The sequence below is a fragment of the Rhipicephalus sanguineus genome, chromosome 1 (genome assembly GCF_013339695.2).
Source record: "Rhipicephalus sanguineus isolate Rsan-2018 chromosome 1, BIME_Rsan_1.4, whole genome shotgun sequence".
NCBI lineage: Eukaryota > Metazoa > Arthropoda > Arachnida > Ixodida > Ixodidae > Rhipicephalus > Rhipicephalus sanguineus.
The window spans coordinates 52,860,685-52,877,015 of record NC_051176.1 but is presented as its reverse complement, the minus strand read 5'-3'; the positions used below and the strand labels follow the sequence as shown (position 1 = coordinate 52,877,015).

The following is a 16,331-nucleotide window of genomic DNA, read 5'->3' as shown; positions in this document are numbered from 1 at the left end:
CGACGTAAGGTTGTCAGCAATGGAGGGACCAAATACATCCGCGGGTGAGGAATCAGACGTGGAAACGGCACTGATGGTACGGGAACTGGTGCAGTGCGAGTCATCGGGTGCGTCCAGAACTTGTGCGTCTTCGAGGGGCTCCACTCTGCCGAGACATTCCCCTCGCACCAACGTTACAATGTGCGGAGATGGGTTGGTAACAAAAATAGCGGTGCTACCCTGAGTGACTTGCACGGTCGCGAAAGCTACCAGCAACCCTTTCCTAGTGCAAACGCGGTCAGATGGCGAAAGGAGTGCAATGGTGTCGCAGAGACCCGCGCAGTAAACTGGTACAGCCGTCGACGAGTTTGGAGGAACTTTGGTATCGTCTTTGACGAGGGTCTTGGTGAATGCCGATGGACTGTCTGCCGGCGTCAAATGTGAGAACGGTGAGAGCTCGAGGGCGGCTGGTGCGCAGTGAATTATGGCGTCGTGGCGGGAGAGAAAATCCCATCCCAGGATGACGTCGTGGGAGCATGCAGCAATTATGATGAACTCGACGTCGTACAGAACGTCCTGAATGACGACGCGAGAAGTGCATACTGCTGTAGGCCTAATACTCTGGGAGCTGGCGGTACAGAGGGACATCCCAGAAAGTGGCGTCGTCACTTTTCGAAGTAAGCGGCTAAGTTTTGCGTCCATAACAGATACGGCGGCTCCAGTGTCGATAAGGGCAGATGCGCGAACACCGTCCACAAACACGTCTATGACATTCGATGGACTTCGCTGAGGGCTTTTACAGTTCGATAGCGTCGCAGCCCTTGCCTCGTGGACTGCGACGACTAGTTTTCCTGCTCTCGTGCGACAGAACGTGGCCGCATTGGTGACAGTGAGCGACGGCGTGGAGACGGAGAGCGGCGAGTGGATGGAGCTGGGCGTGACATCGGCGACATAGGCGGGTCGTAGAATGCACGGCTGGACTGGCTGGTGGTGGGTGACGCGACTCGAGGCGGCTGCACGCGATGGCAGTAACGGGCCACGTGACCGGCATAACCGCATGCAAAGCAGATGGGCCCATTGTCGGGTGTGCGCCATCGGTTCGCCGGGGCAGGTCCCGCATACGTCGCAGCATGCGATTGACGGGGCGGCTGCTGAACTGACTGCAAGGTGGGTTGCAGTCGGGACCTAGGGATGACGGCAGCATACGTAGCCGGCACGCCCGCTTCGAAGGACGGAGGTCTAGCGGCGGCTTCGGCGTAACTCAACGGTGCAGCCGCAGGGATTGCCTGGTGCGTCCTGGCGACAACCTGAGCGTAACTCTGTGGCGCAGGAGCCGGAGGTTGCTGGTGGTACTCAGGCATCACCTCCGCGATTTCCTGCTCAATCGCTCGGCGGATGGGAGGAAGAAGGGTCGTCGACGACTGTTGAACGTGCGGCGGGTGGGCAAAGGCCAGGAGAGAGAACTGGCGCGCGATTTCCTCGCGCACGAATGCCTTCACTTCTGCCAGCAGCGTGGCCTGGTCAGGTATGGCCGCCAAGCCAGCAAGCTCTTCGCCGCGTGATGGAGAGCGACGGGTCATCGAACGTTGCCGGCGGAGCTCCTCGTAGCTCTGGCACAGTGTTATGACCTCGGCCACGGTGGAAGGGTTTTTAGCGAGCAACATTGTGAAGGCATCGTCGTCAATGCCCTTCATAATGTTCCGGATCTTGTCAGACTCGGACATGGTGCTCGGACAGTTGTGGCGAAGCAATTGGTACTGTTCAACGGTTGCGCTCTCCACCAATTTGTTAAGCTGTTTATTGGACGGCACTCGGCGACAATGCACTATGGCGACAGTCAAGGCAAAAGCACGGGCTCCGAGCGCGAGAGGCGTTTAGAAGAGGACGACCCACTAGGAGCCGCTGGAGAGCGCAACCGTTGAACAGTACCAATTGCTTCGCCACACCTGCTTTAAATTTCGAAGCCTCTCGAAGGTACATGGTTGGCCCCCAACCCTTCGCTCCTGTATGCAGACACCATGTGGTCTGTACCTACATAATTTTTACAACAGAGCTCTTAAGCTCGAGGTTTGCCGCGTGTCGTAGATGGAAAATTATCATTATCATGAACAGGCACGTGCTCAATCACTGCCCAAGCACTCTGTACTGATGGTGAACAAGAGAAGCTGAAACGTGCGGCGCCTAATCGGTATTTGCGCGCCCCGCCACGGTGGTTTAGTGGTTATGGCGCTCGACTGCTGACCCGAAGGTCGCGGGATCGAATCCCGGCCACGGCGGCTGCATGTTCGATGGAGGCGAAAATGTTTGAGGCCCGTGTACTTAGATTTAGGTGTACATTAAAGAACCCCAGGTGGCCTACATTTCCGAAGCCCTCCCCTACGGCGTCTCTCATGATCATATTGCGGTTTTGGGACGTTAAACCCGAGATATTATTATAATCGGTGTTTGCCTACCGTGGGTTCCCTTGTTAATTTTAAGCGGACCAATGTGGTGAGTAGTGGGATATGCCGAATTTCTGTGGCACATACGAGCTATAGGAGTTTGACAGCAGAGCTGTTATGGTCGATGTTTACCGTGCGTCGTACATCGAAAATTACCATCATCAGGAACCGGCACGCGCTCGCTCTCTCCGTCCTCTTCTTCACCGCCTTCCTCTTCTTCTTCGTTCCCCGAGCACGTGCATGAATTTGTCCGGCGTGGGATGCAGTAACTCTGATGGGTGAGAGAACGAGTGAGAGAGCGAAAGAAAGAGAAAGATAGAAAGAGAGAAATTCTTGGCGAGGCCAGATTCGAGCCCGCATCCCTACCGTCCAATGACGAGCGTCGTAACCACACAGCCATCCAGGCACGCTAGCAGAGCACAGCATAACCTTGTGTAGTATAGTATAGCAAGGAGGTTGGAAAGGGATGTGAGGGTGTGGAGGTGGGAAAGGAGGAGGGGAGAACGAGCATATACATAGAGAGAAACAGAAAGAGAAATAGGTGTAAAGAAAGGGAAGAAAAAGTGAACAAGAAGGCGAGAGAACGACTGCAGAGAGAGAGAGAGAGAGAGAAGGCATAAAAAAAAGAAAGAAAGGGAAGACAGGCAGAAAAACATAGAAAGACAGAGAAACAAATAGACGCAGAGAGAAAGAAAAAGACACAGACTAAAAAAAGATAAAAAAGAGAGCATGCATAGCCATTCAAAGTATGGAATAGCAAGGGGTGGGAAAGACACAGGTGAGAGGGCAAAAGCCTAGCCAAGCCAGGACCATCCAGGTGCCCACCAGCTCTGGTGTGACCTAGCCCTGCGAGACTCAGTGCAAGCGGCGCTAATTTTTTAAAAATATTTTCGACGTTAACGGCTGTCATTGTATACGTGCCCGTTATGCCAAGCGATAAGAGGGTACGACGTTGGGCTGGGTGGTGTTGCATTGTTTGAAGTGAACGACAGCGCGTAAAACAAGGACGAAGAGAAGACGAACGACACTAGCGCTGATATAGGGGATGTTATTTTGTATAGTAATTATGACGTAAATGTGAAGAAAGTGGATGAAAAGATAACTTGCCGCCGGCAGGGACCGAGTGACGCGAGCAGGCAGAAAAAGGATGTTCCACACTCGCTGTCATGGCTACTAGCGGCGCTTACTAACACTCCGAGGTTTAAATGCACATATATACGCCATAATGTGGACGGGAGGACGACCGCCGCCGTAGCTCAGCGGTAGAGTATCAGACGCGTTATTTGAAGGTCGCAGGTTCGGTCCGTGCCGGTGGCAAGTTATCTTTTCATCCACTTTCTTCACATTTACGTCATAATTACTATACAAAATAACATCCCCTATATCAGCGCTAGTGTCGTTCGTCTTCTCTTCGTCCTTGTTTTACGCGCTGTCGTTCACTTCAAACAATCGTCCACTCTACTTTCTTCACATTTACATCATAATTATTACAAAATAACATCCCCTATATACTTTCGTTGGGTTTCTTGTCTGTTGGTTCTAATTAATGTTGTGTCTAGCAAAGAAAAACGAGCCCTTAAGATTCCCCTTCTTTCGTTTATTCACCAGCGCTGATGTCGTTCGTGCTGTCATCGCCCTTGTTTTACGCGCTGTCGTTCACTTCAAACTATGCCAAGCGAGCTGAAAAAAAAAAAAACGCGCTGCAATGATCTAAACAACATGCGCAATGAAATGGATTATTCAGGAGACTATACTTCAATACTAGCGCACGCGTACTGATTACGCCCACATTAATATGCCTTTTTACCTTGGAATCAGTTTGTAAGCTCTTCTATAGAAAGATACAATTTGGTGCTGTACCTGATGCGCTGAGATGTCAGATGTTCACTGTTTGGTTCACTGTGCAGAAATTTAAACACTGAAATAGGCACCGTATACACATAATTTACAAACTTAGTCATAAAAAGAAACCACCATATAGTATAACACCACTTATTTTCCTTTTATGGTGCCGCCTGTGGGCGAAAGTAGCGCTTTCCAATTAACATTTACGTGCCTGTATTCCACGAAAGGGTCTCTTCGAACGCTATTAAAGCCGAAGGTCTTAAATGGCGCGGCTTCTGCGAGTATAATAAAAACTAAAGAATAACATGCGACCTACTAAATTCAGCCTCCATTCTGCGCAAACTATACCAAGTTAGCTTCCCAACTCTGACCCATAGCCTAATCATCGTTCATGGCATCGCCTGTTATTGTTTCGATCGCAGTGCGCTAGGGACCTGTACGACCGCGTCCAGTCAAATATCACAGATCACCTGCGCATCAGAGACGTCGGTGAGCTGGGACCTGCGTTGCGAAACCTGTCTTCGCTTCACCGGCTGAACGGCAACATCGTCAAGAACCTGGAAGCTTTGCAAAACAGCTTCCAGAGGCTGCGCCTGCCACCTTCCGGTGGCGCGTCAGGCATCGAACCCTTGCAGCGAACACTGCAGTCGGCCAGCGAAGCCTTCCGCAACATGTCCAAGTCGGTGACGTCGGGCGCCGCTCTGCAGACAGTGGTGCATAACTTCAACCGAACGTTGCAAACATTCAACAGCATCGCCACGGCAGGCGTGAATGCCATGACGCCCACGGCCAATCAGCTCGTGCATCGCTTCCAGGTTGGTGACACGAATGTTGTAATGCTGACCGGAGAGGTCATACGGATTTACTGGCCGAAAGGAACACTTGCAGATACGATGCATCATAAACATCATAACATGATCACAAAGTGCGTGCATGTATGGGAACTGTTTCTGTATAACTTTTTGTTATGCGCTCACTATATGCGCCCGACGTCAGCAGTAATTTCTAGTTTGCAGAAATATGGGTATATATGGCAGATGTAACATGCCTTGCAATCAAGCAAAATTTTAGCGAACGTCTTATAAAGAACTGTCTGCCATATGCAGCGTAGGGCCTGCTAACTAGGACCAATTTAATTTAAAAAAAATGTAACGAGGTACGAAGATGCGATCAATGGCATTGTATAGGCTCGTGCATACTGGCAAGCTTGTTTACTTATCACCGCTTAGATAAGTAACCAATATAAATTACTTAAACATTTAATTACTACCATAATTGCGGCAATTCCTAGATGAAATTCTGTGTTGCATTCTCAAAAACTAGCGCCCAAAAGATGACGCGGCCCGCTACATGTTTCCTGATTACTTTTCCTGCGTTTCGAGCTTGTAGGTGCAAAAGGCGATGAGACATGGAGACGAGTGCTTCGAGAGCTAGCTTCTCAACTTCGCAACAGCGAACGCTGCTGTCTCGCGTGCGCAACAGCAGCGCTCGCTCGCTTCGCGTCTTTGCCTTTTACGTGACAAATTGAAAACGCATAAGCAAGCGTGTTATAAGAATTAACGAGGACGGACATACAAGAACTTACCTGAGAGTTACGCACTCGCATGATCCTTAGCATATAGCTATATAGCTATAGCTGCAGACGCAAAGCAGCGTGATGTAGTCGCTGCAGCTCGGATACATACCGGCAAAGTAGAAAGATTAGTGCTATTTAGCTTCAACAATTAGGTAGCACTTATTGCATTTTGCTTACTTCGAGCGAACAATGACGCTTTATTGCTTGCCGTTGTGCATTTATATATACTTGTGAAGTATGGTTTCATACTATCATTCCTCTTCCAAGCAAATTACCACTGTGGTATCATCTCACATTAATTAGATTCCTTTATCGCTTTCTCTTGCCGCACAAGTAATGTCAATATATTCAACGCTTCGATGAAAGTATTAGTCGTCAGGCAATCAGCTGCTTTCGTTAGCATAATTTGTGCATACGTGCCTCACTATGGAAAAATTGGGGCTGAATTCAGCAGACTTCTTTTTCATAAATGCTCTTTTTTTTCTCGCGTTAGATTGCCGGCTTCGCTGTCCAGCATTGTGATCGGCTTAAATATTGTCTTGCGAACATTATTGGCTTAACCCGTTTTTGTGAATACGGGCCTGGTGCATAGTGTAGGGTGTGAAGAAACTGAATGCAAAATAAGAGGCGCACTACACTGGAAAGGAAGGCGATAGCTAAGGTTGCTAAGTCCTGGAACATTGGCTCTGTCGGTCTCTTCAAGCCTTCATCTTTCTTTGAGCTCCTGTCTCGCGTAGATTCCTGTTTTAGGGTTGATATAATCGACTTAATGGCTTCCCCTGGTCACACGCAGGAAGACTTGAAGAACATCCAAAACGTCACCCGGTCGTTGCCCAGGACTGACGTGGCGCGGCTCACGGAGCAGACGAGGGGCAACCTGACCTTGCTGGTGCGCAACCTGACCGGGGCTCTGCCTGTGCTCATGCGAAGGATGGCCACACAGGGAGCCGAGAGCACGCGGCTATTGAGGGAATTTGTGACCGCGCTATCACACAATCTCAGGAATGCCTCGTTGGCTCTCTCAAACAGTGGAAACGCGAGTGGAAACTCCACTGGCAGCACCCTCCCAACGGCCAGTCACGACCTCCTGCAGGCGTACGACGGCTTCCAGTTGGCCGTCAACAACGGAATGCTCGCGATGTCCGACTTGGTGCGCGGATCGCTGAAGCTCGTCAACCCGGCCAACTGGCACGTTGGCCGCGTCGGGCTTGGCGCCGGAGATGGACAAACGCCACACGCTGGCATCAACAAGTTCATCGGGCAGCTCTTCAGGAGGAGAGGCTAGGCGTGTGTAGCATAGTTTCAGGTGCTTACATTTTTTTCTCACGTGACGTAGGTGGGGACCACGAATTGCGAAGTCGAAGCCAGCTGCCATGCCCGGAATCATCAAGTTCATTCGCCAGCTTCGTCGGACAGAAGCTGACATTGTGTTCGTACAGTTAACCTGTAGCCATTTCATCGGGAAGACACGTGTCGGTATACAGGGAGACGTAAACGCAACGATGTAGGCACCTAAACGCTGCCGTTGGGAAGAACTTGGGTGCGTGCGTTCCTTCTGGAGCTTTTGTGACAGGATGTACAGTGCTAACATTATCGACGGAGTATGTTCTTGTCGCTTGAGAGCGCACTTTTCGTTGCTTTTTTTATTTTATTATGTAAGTGAGGATTCTAATGAAAATTAATTGGGGACCAGAAATAAGGCGCCGAGGCATTTGAAACATGCCTTTGTCAACGAACGTTTGTACGATATGTGAATACTCTCGAAACGAGTCTCCTCACGGTAGGTGCGGGCTCGACACCTGATAAAAGGCCATAATATCAGACAATTATTTGAGGGAAGTGCACTCGTTACCATAATAACATAAGCGTATGGGCGGCGCTGCCAGTCACGATACATTTGTTTAGTTTTATGCAATAACTCCCCAACACTAGAACGTCTTGCCTTATGGACATTTCTAAGACTAATTTTGGCCTCCAAGGCCCAGAAAAACCAACATGTGCTTTTGTTACATGCAGCGCACTGGTGTACAACGCTTCATTTTGAATATATATATATGTAAATAAACACTGAAGCACATAAACTATGCTCATACATGTAGGCGTATCCTCACGCAGACGGGATTTATTTATGAGGTAAGTTTAGTCCAGTTCTGTATACATTTTGTCCCAGGGCGGATGAAGTTGCGTCCGCACGCCTTCTGTTGCACGCCTGTTCTTTTAGCAGTCTGCATATTCCAATAAGCGTGTTGAAGTGCGTCCCACAAGGCGCATTATCCTAAGATTTTTCTGTTCTCGCGACGTTACAAAACATAGTAACACTATATAAATAATAATAATAATAATAATAATAATAATAATAATATTAATAATAATAATAATAATAATAATAATAATAATAATAATAATAATAACAATAACAATAGTTGGGGTTTAACATCCCAAAACCATGATATTATTATGAGGGACGCCGTAGTCGAGGGCTCCGGAAATTTCGACCACCTGGGGCTCTTTAATGTGCACCTAAATCGACGACGAGCTTCAAACATTTTCGCCTCCATCGAAAATTCGGCTGCCGCGGCCGGGATTCGATACCGCGACCTTCGAGTTAGCAGTCGAGCACCATAACAACTACACCCAAATGGCGGGTATAACACTAAATAAGGCCATCACTCTAAAAACTTAACAGAGTACCGGTCACTCTCTTTGGGGGAGTTTTTTCTTGTCCCATATTTAACTCCCTCTTGCAGAGCAGTTAATTCTTTGTGAGGCACAGTATAGTAATGCACGCAGACTGGGTTATAAATTATAATACTCCACCTCAACACAGAAATAGAACTCTTGCCGAAACAGAGTAGCAGGACCCCTACGAAGGGAGTAGTAGTACACCTCCAGAAAGAATAGCAGAACTCTTTCAAGAATAGCAGCATTACTCTTCTAAGAGTTGTGATACTCTCCCGCAAGTAGCAGGAGGGCTCCTCCACAGGAGTACTGGTACTCTTCCAAGGAGATTAGTGCTCTCTCCCAGGAGTACTTACATTCCTACGAGAACAGTATGAGAATTCGTGAACACAGGGTGTCGCGGGAGCCGACGTTTCGACAAGCGGACTTGTCTTCTTCAAGGCTGCAACCTTGAAGGGGACAAGTCCGCTTTTCGAAACGTCGGCTGCATAGCGACACCCCGTGTTCGCGAATTCTCATCTTTTCAAGCTTCCACCTTGTGGGAATCGAGCGCGCCCTTCCCTTTGGCGCCTCGTTCCCCAGCTAGCGCGCGTGTTGGCCCCGCGCGGCTCGAGCGCCGGGAACCACCGTTAATCGGCACTATGGCGACCACGGCGGCAGCGCCAGGCCTCTTTGTCTGGTGCAAGCCATGCGTCAGCTTCCCGGCGCGCGGGCACGCGTCCGGGCATGCCTCGACATGCTCACGCCACCAAGCTAGCTTACGTCACTGCGCAACGCCGTTCCTCATTGGCCGACAGTGATAACCCCCTTCCCCCTTGAGCCCGCTTCTCCCTGGCGCGGGCTTGCCCGCGTCAGATGCTCTCAGGCCAGCACGAGAGGTTGACGCGCTGCTCTAGCAGGCGGCTTCTCGTTCGTGTGCTCGACCGCTGCCCTTTGTGTGGTAGTCTTAGCGCCGCTGGCAAGCGTACTCGATCGGTCTTGCGGAGTTCCCCTTACGGCCTGCAAGCCTGTGACTGTCGTACTGTGCTGCATCTTGGGTTAATAAACCCGTTGTTGTTGTTACCCTGCCTCGTGCGTGGTTTCTGCGCCGTGTCGGAGAAAACGACGAACCCGGCCGCCGCGTCGTCGCACGCAGCGGCAGTGGAGAACGTCGCGTCCTTTCAAGGTCGCCTCGTAGGGTAAGCGTTTCGCAAACCTATCTCCACAACCTTCCCCTGAACTTCTGCCTTTTACGAGAAGAGTAGTAGTACTCTTCTTCAAAGTCTGATAATACAGTTTTGCTTGAGCACTAGTATTTCAACGAGAGTAGTGATACTCCTCCAGATGAGTATTGTGATCTTTTTTAGGAGAGTAGTGATGCCCTTCCTCCAGAGCACTGGTACTCTTCCAAGAGAGTGTGCAGTACCATTCTTTGAGAGCACACGTACGACAGGAAAAGACTTCCTTCCCACATGAGTTCCAGCATTGCTTTAGAGTTCTAATGCTCCCGAACAGTTGTATCACTGCACCTAAACAACTTATGAATCCTCCCAAACGCGCCATTCATAACAAGATAATGGCAGTGTCGCAGCCCTGAAGCAAAGAATCACGCTAATTTCCCTGCAAGATCTCCTTAACAGGGAAGTTCCAGCAAACCATCTTTGCTGGGGTTGCGATTTACTTTATGGTAGCAGGGTTGCTGACATTAAAGAGTTTCTCCACGAAAGTTAAATTTTTTACTAGGGACAGAATTTCAATCGTGGCTCTGATAAAGAAATATCTTGATACTTGAATATGGCATATCCATCTGCTAAGCTTCTATGAATTGTGTGCAGGTGACGTCATTAAAAGTTGTTTAGCTAGAGCAAAATAAAAATATTTCCAACTTTCTATTGAAGAATATACACCATAAAAAAAGAAATCAAAATGTGCTTCTAGCCCAATAAAAGCAACAAGATAGACAGATTACGCTTTCGTGTGCGTCAAAGAAACGAAGTTGGAAACGTTTTGATAGGTGTGATGATGATCAATGTTAAAGGGACCGTGACTAAAGGCAAATAACATTTCATGTCAGGGTGAAATGTCAAGGCTTGAGAATGTCTAAGACACAATACTGCACACACCAGCACTTTAGTAATCAAGAAGTTAAGCCGAAACAAATGCCAGTGCGCTATATTCTAAGAGATCGAACGGGCCCTCGCTAAAAATCTTGACATGTCCTTTCCAGCGTCACAACAAACAAATGCCGTGCTCTTTACTAGATACATGTGTGCTTGATCAAGAGTTGTCATCGCCCGCTGTCCCCTTGATGCCGCCTCATCGATACTGATCAGGAGAAGGAGTATAACTGCGCTTTACTCATGCCACAAGAGCATATGGACATTCCACTCTTTCTGAGGAAGGTGGAGGTGGAGGAAGGTGGAGGTCTCTTTTCACACAAAGTGAACAGTGCATTTCATTCCATCCGTTGTTTTGCGAGAGTAAAAAAAAAAAAGAAAACGCCCTGAAGAGTAACTGGGTACATTTACTTCTGCGATACCCTCCCCAGTTTTAGAGTGATGGCGTCCTTGAAAAGTTATCTGCACAACTGTATTCTGTCGAACTATATAACAGTGTTACATCCGGTATTATTACATAAATAATAGGACTGTGAACGTCTGTTTAAAACTTAACATAGAGGTATTGTGTCAGACGTTACCGTGGCAACCTCAAGAGGTACGCCAGCAGTTTCCTCCATGTGAAGACCAAGTTTTAGATACCTCAGCGTTTCTAAATTTTTGCAATATTGTTTAACACTGTCACGTACTACTGTCGTTAGTACGTCAAAGATTTGTTTACACGTCCGATTCCTTCAACAAATTGCCCCGTAATCAGCCAAAGAGCAACACTCCTGTTGGAAGGCAGGGTAGTTATCGTATGAGCTTCTTCTAAACCAGTGCAGTTAAGCAACTGCGTAGCGGCAGTTTTACCGCAAGAACTATACCACCTGGTCTGAAGTATTCATTGTACACGAGTATGACATCTGCTACCTTACATCGACGTTGCAGGCTTAATTTTTTTTAGTGACGCGATCTTTAGAAAACGCTTTGCTTTTTGTCTTTCCGCCTCCGCTCACTTCTTCCTCACTTTAGGGTGACAAACTGGATGTCTTTCTTCCTGTAAACTTTAATGTCTATGTCACTTCTATCCTCTTTCTTAACCTCAAATCAAAGAATATGTCGACTAAAACAATACGCATTTCGTTGTGCTATGCACGACATACCACTGCAATGCGCTCTATACATTATTGCCCTATAATAATAAGTCAGTTCGTCTATAAATGTACTTCGCCGACTGTAGCAGTACAATACTGGGAAGTGAAGGTCACGATCATGCCGCGGGCAAAACAAACAAGATGACCACAAACAGCAGTAGCAACTTGCGGCCGGAACAAAAAAATTACAGCATATCCACGGAGTGAATGATGATGAGTGGGCGAAGCTGCGGAGGTTCATCGGTAAACCGTGAATCTTCCGTGAATTCTGCCCAGTACATCATCACCGACGTGAGATCGGGCGCGTTTATACTAAAGGTTCGATGAGTTATGACGACTTGCAGCTCACTTTAATTTTACATGTACGCTGTCAATTTTCATTGTTTAGAAAACATCTGGCGTCTTTCGTTAAGCAGCTGGCGTCTTTTCGTTTTGCTTTAGAAACATCTGGCGTTCTTTCGTTTTGCTTTTAGAAAACAACTGGCGTCGTTCGTTGGTTTATTTCATCAATCAACGGCGTTTTGAACAAAATTTTTATTGTTTAATCACGCACAGGAGAAATCTCACCAGGCACTACCTTGGAGGTAAACAATGGCTGCTAATGGGAATGAGAGACAGAAGAAGTCGGCTTTTAGCTAACACTTACACTTCTACTTCTACTAACGTTTCCTACTGGAACATGCCAATGGCTGCTAATGGGGAATAAGAGAGAGAAGAATTCGGCTTTTAGTTAACGCGCACGCTGCGAATTTTTTATTGTTCAACAACGCACAGGAAAAATCTCCCACCGGCACCACCTTGGAGGTCAAGATCTGGTACTAGCGTTACGACTGGTTACGCATTACTACGACTACGAGGGACGAACGGGTGCCGCCTTAAGGAGCTTCGCCCCTAAAAGAGTTAACTTCTGAACAACACTGAATTTAGGGCTTGCATTCATTGCATGAATTCGGCGATAAACCTCGCTCGTATCACTGCATCATTCTAGGCAAGAAATATTGCAGCATATACGCGAACATGATAATGCCTATGGCAGGCTTCAGTTACCCGCTAGCGCGCTGAAAACGACCGTTACATTCATTACAATAGGGTTCAGCGAAAATAAGGTAATCCTACAGAAATCACATGTGCTTTCGGTTTTAATTTTTACCGGCACTACAATCGTCATCACGTCCACCAACCAGTGTTGTGGGCATGTTTCACGCCAATGGAAGAAGACCGAACGCAGATCGAAAAATTGTGTTTTAAAAATTTCTACTCGCTTTCCAGGGAAACCGCTGCAAGGTTGGACACTTCAGACGGTACGCTTTCTATTGCGGTACAAAACAGAAAAGCGATGAAGAACGGTTGACAGTCCCTTTAACGTTTCTAGTGTGTGGGCATCACCTTGCTCTGGTGCAGCAGCTGTAAAATCTTCCTGGCAGCGAGGATGACCAAGCATTTGAAGTGCCATCTTCGTTTCTTGTGAGGCTTTCCTACGCCTGTAAAACTTCTCCTTGACCTTGGGCATTGTGATATACATTTGAGAAACTATGCAAAATTATTAATAAATAAATAAAAAAGAATGGTCGTGCTTTTTGATGTACAACGGGATATCTGCTCCCAGCTGTTCAATGCTGCAACTTGTGAAAAACTTGAACTTGACCCCTAATAGAAAATGGAAACAAAGACCGTGTTACGTCAGTTGTGTTTACTTTGTCTCCGTCTTTTATTGGCCAATAACATGTCACAACACGAACAACAAGCTTTCTCAATCACTCCCCAGGGCCACTCTCTGTACCATCAAGCGGCTCCCTAAACACATTAAAATACCCACACCTAAATGGACGCTGCCCTCTCCGATGGCCAGGCCATCATACAGCATGGGTTTGCACGCAGACCATCTACTACACGACGGCATATTGGCCGCAAGATCGAGCGGAGTCGCCACCTGGCGGCTTCTGACTGAACCGCGCCTATAGTCTGGATTGCTCCATGCGTCGTCTGCTAGCCACGTTGTGTTTGCATGTGCGCGTACGTCATGCAGGTCCTCAAAAGGCGGTTTGTTCCGTTGCGTTAGTGCAACTTTAACCGCTCATACGTATGCCTAACGCGACGTAAAGAAGAACTTGGCCTTGATCGGCTGTATATGTACAGCTATAAGGTCAGTGAGTGCACTTGTCAAGAGTGCTCTCTGTGGTCATCGTACCCTCCGTTCACGAAAATTATATCAGTCTAGGTGCCGCTCTGTGGTTGAAGCGCATTGCAAAGTGCACTTGGCGTTGTCCTAAAGATGAGAAGTAATAAATCTCATGTGAATATAGCCTTTTAGCGACTCAGTGGTAAAAAAAGGGCTCTCATGCACTTGCGGGTTGTGGTTAGGTGTATAACTTTGGGACTGTCGTTTATAGGTTACGCGACGAACTATAGTTGTGTATGGTCCTGGTCCCACTACACAGAAATATTTTTGTCAAGTCACGTCTGACACTTCGGTACTTAAATTGTCCCTTAAAACGAACACAAAATGTAATGTACGGAAATCGCAAAACTGAGTTGCCTTGCGCAATTTTAACATGTGGCGAAATTTATACAAGAACACCCATGTACATAGATTAAGGTACACGTTAAAGAACCCCAATGGTCAAAATTAATCCAAACGGCGTACTTTATATTTATGTCGTAGCAATTTCACGCGAAGCCACATCTTTTTTGCTTTACATTATCTTAAACGTTTGTGTTGCGTTGTAATGGATTGACGGAAGGCAGCGGACATAATTCGCGTGAAAAAACGTACTTTTGTCCCGTGAAATAACCGGGCCTTTGTTCCATTACTGTCGTGCAAGTAATTAATCGAAGAAAGTTCCGTACTGTATAGTTACCTTTGTGTACTGTTACTAGAATAAAAACAAGCGTGTGCGTGTTAAACGCTTCTGCAGCGCTAAAGCGCTGTCAGCCACGTAGCTTTCTTCAGTAAACCTATCAACTGTCCTACATTGGAGAACTGAATAAGAAATGCGGACGAATATTTGAGCACGCAGTGCACGAAGTGCTATTTGAACTCATCGTGCAGGAATACGGGCTTTCTTTTTGTTGGGAGGTATTCAGATGAACAAGTAAATACTTGATTCAGTCGCGCTACAGCAGTGCGTAGTAGGTGGAACACAAGCTGAACATGTACAAATAAAACAAGAAAACGTCATCCATTGCGAAAACGCCGACTGTTGCCGAAGCAGAGCAAGCCCGTTCGTTGGCAGAATGCGCTTCTCTCACAAGTAATAGTAACATTCGGCGAGCTTCGTGCTTTAATTCGGGAGGTAAGAGCGCACATATTACCAGAAAGCTGTAGTCAACGCATTTTGTTTGCCGGAAATCGGGTCAAATCGCTCACAACGAAGCGCTGTTGTGTGCGTTTGTATGCGCGCCGACGACCGACTATCCACACTGGCGCCGCGACGGTGCTGCCACCTGAAGCCCGATCTCGCGGCGAATAGGTGCCATATTTAGTGCGGTACCCCTGTGTATGCCTTGCTGCCTTGGTGGTTTAAGCAGTTTAGGGGCCTGGCTTTTCCCGCATCGACGGCTTCCGTAACTAACGAAACGACTGTTGTGAGTGCAGACAGTACGGAACGTTCGACTAGCCATATCGTTCGGTTGGCAAACTGTGCTTCGGCTACGAGGGTAAACAAGCCTAACAAAGTAAACGCTTTCGCTTGCATAACTGGACCTAGCCGAGCTAAACCGCCGCCATTATTTTAAACCAGTGGCGTAGCCGGGGGGGGGGGGGGGCACGGGCCCGGTGTGCCCCCCCCCCTGAATTTTTTTTTTGCAATGGCATACACAGCACAAAATGACACTCGACCACATCTGCCTGCCCTGCACCCACTTCAGACCATGGAGGTGCCCCCCCCCCCCCCCCGAAAAAAATTTCTTCCTACGCCCCTGTTTTAAACGCTTTAGTTTTATGCTGCTGCTTTGTTTTCTTCTGTTCGGGCTGTCAGCCACAATGCGAGCTCAGCCATCCGCACCATATCACGGCACTTAAGAATTCGATGACCGACAGAGCTCGTAATTCACGTACGTATACGTACATTCCGACATACAGACCCATGGCTAAACCAACGGAAGTTTGCGAGCACAAACACGTATTTTCGTCAATGCTTGAGGTATCCAGTGATGCTACCGAGGACTTCTGATTTGCAGCAATTTTTGCAGCAGCAAAATTTCCGTTTTGGAGCACTTTGGAGCAGCAAAATTTTCATCTTGCAGCACTTTGGAGCAGATAATTTTGCATCTGGGAGCACTCTGGAGCAGCGAATTTTACATCCTGGAGTGCACTAGAGAAGCATATTGCAATAACATTCAAGCACCAAAATATTACTATGGGGCTCTTATGAAGGCTAGAAATATTTCGATTGATTGCAAATCTCATGGAAAAAATCATCTCAAGAGGACTCCATACTTCACTCGCTAATGAAAAAATAAGGGCTCATGCAGTTGAGTGTTCTGAATTAACCTCTTCGACGATTATTTTCGACACTAGCAAATCAACAGAATATCAGATCAATAAAATTGCACTTTATGAAATAACACTCTAAATACA

The 16,331-nt window shown here is 47.5% G+C and overlaps 1 protein-coding gene across 1 annotated transcript; it reads left to right on the top strand.

Annotated features, from left to right (window-relative positions):
* The first annotated feature begins 3,346 nt into the window (after nt 1–3,346).
* LOC119387670 (uncharacterized) lies at nt 3,347–7,141 on the top strand. The gene is made up of 3 exons (XM_037655172.2): nt 3,347–3,364; nt 4,688–5,080; nt 6,635–7,141. Exons 1-3 carry the CDS (start codon nt 3,347–3,349, stop codon nt 7,124–7,126), a joined length of 903 nt encoding a protein of 300 aa, XP_037511100.1. The 3' UTR covers nt 7,127–7,141.
* Nucleotides 7,142–16,331: the final 9,190 nt, after the last annotated feature.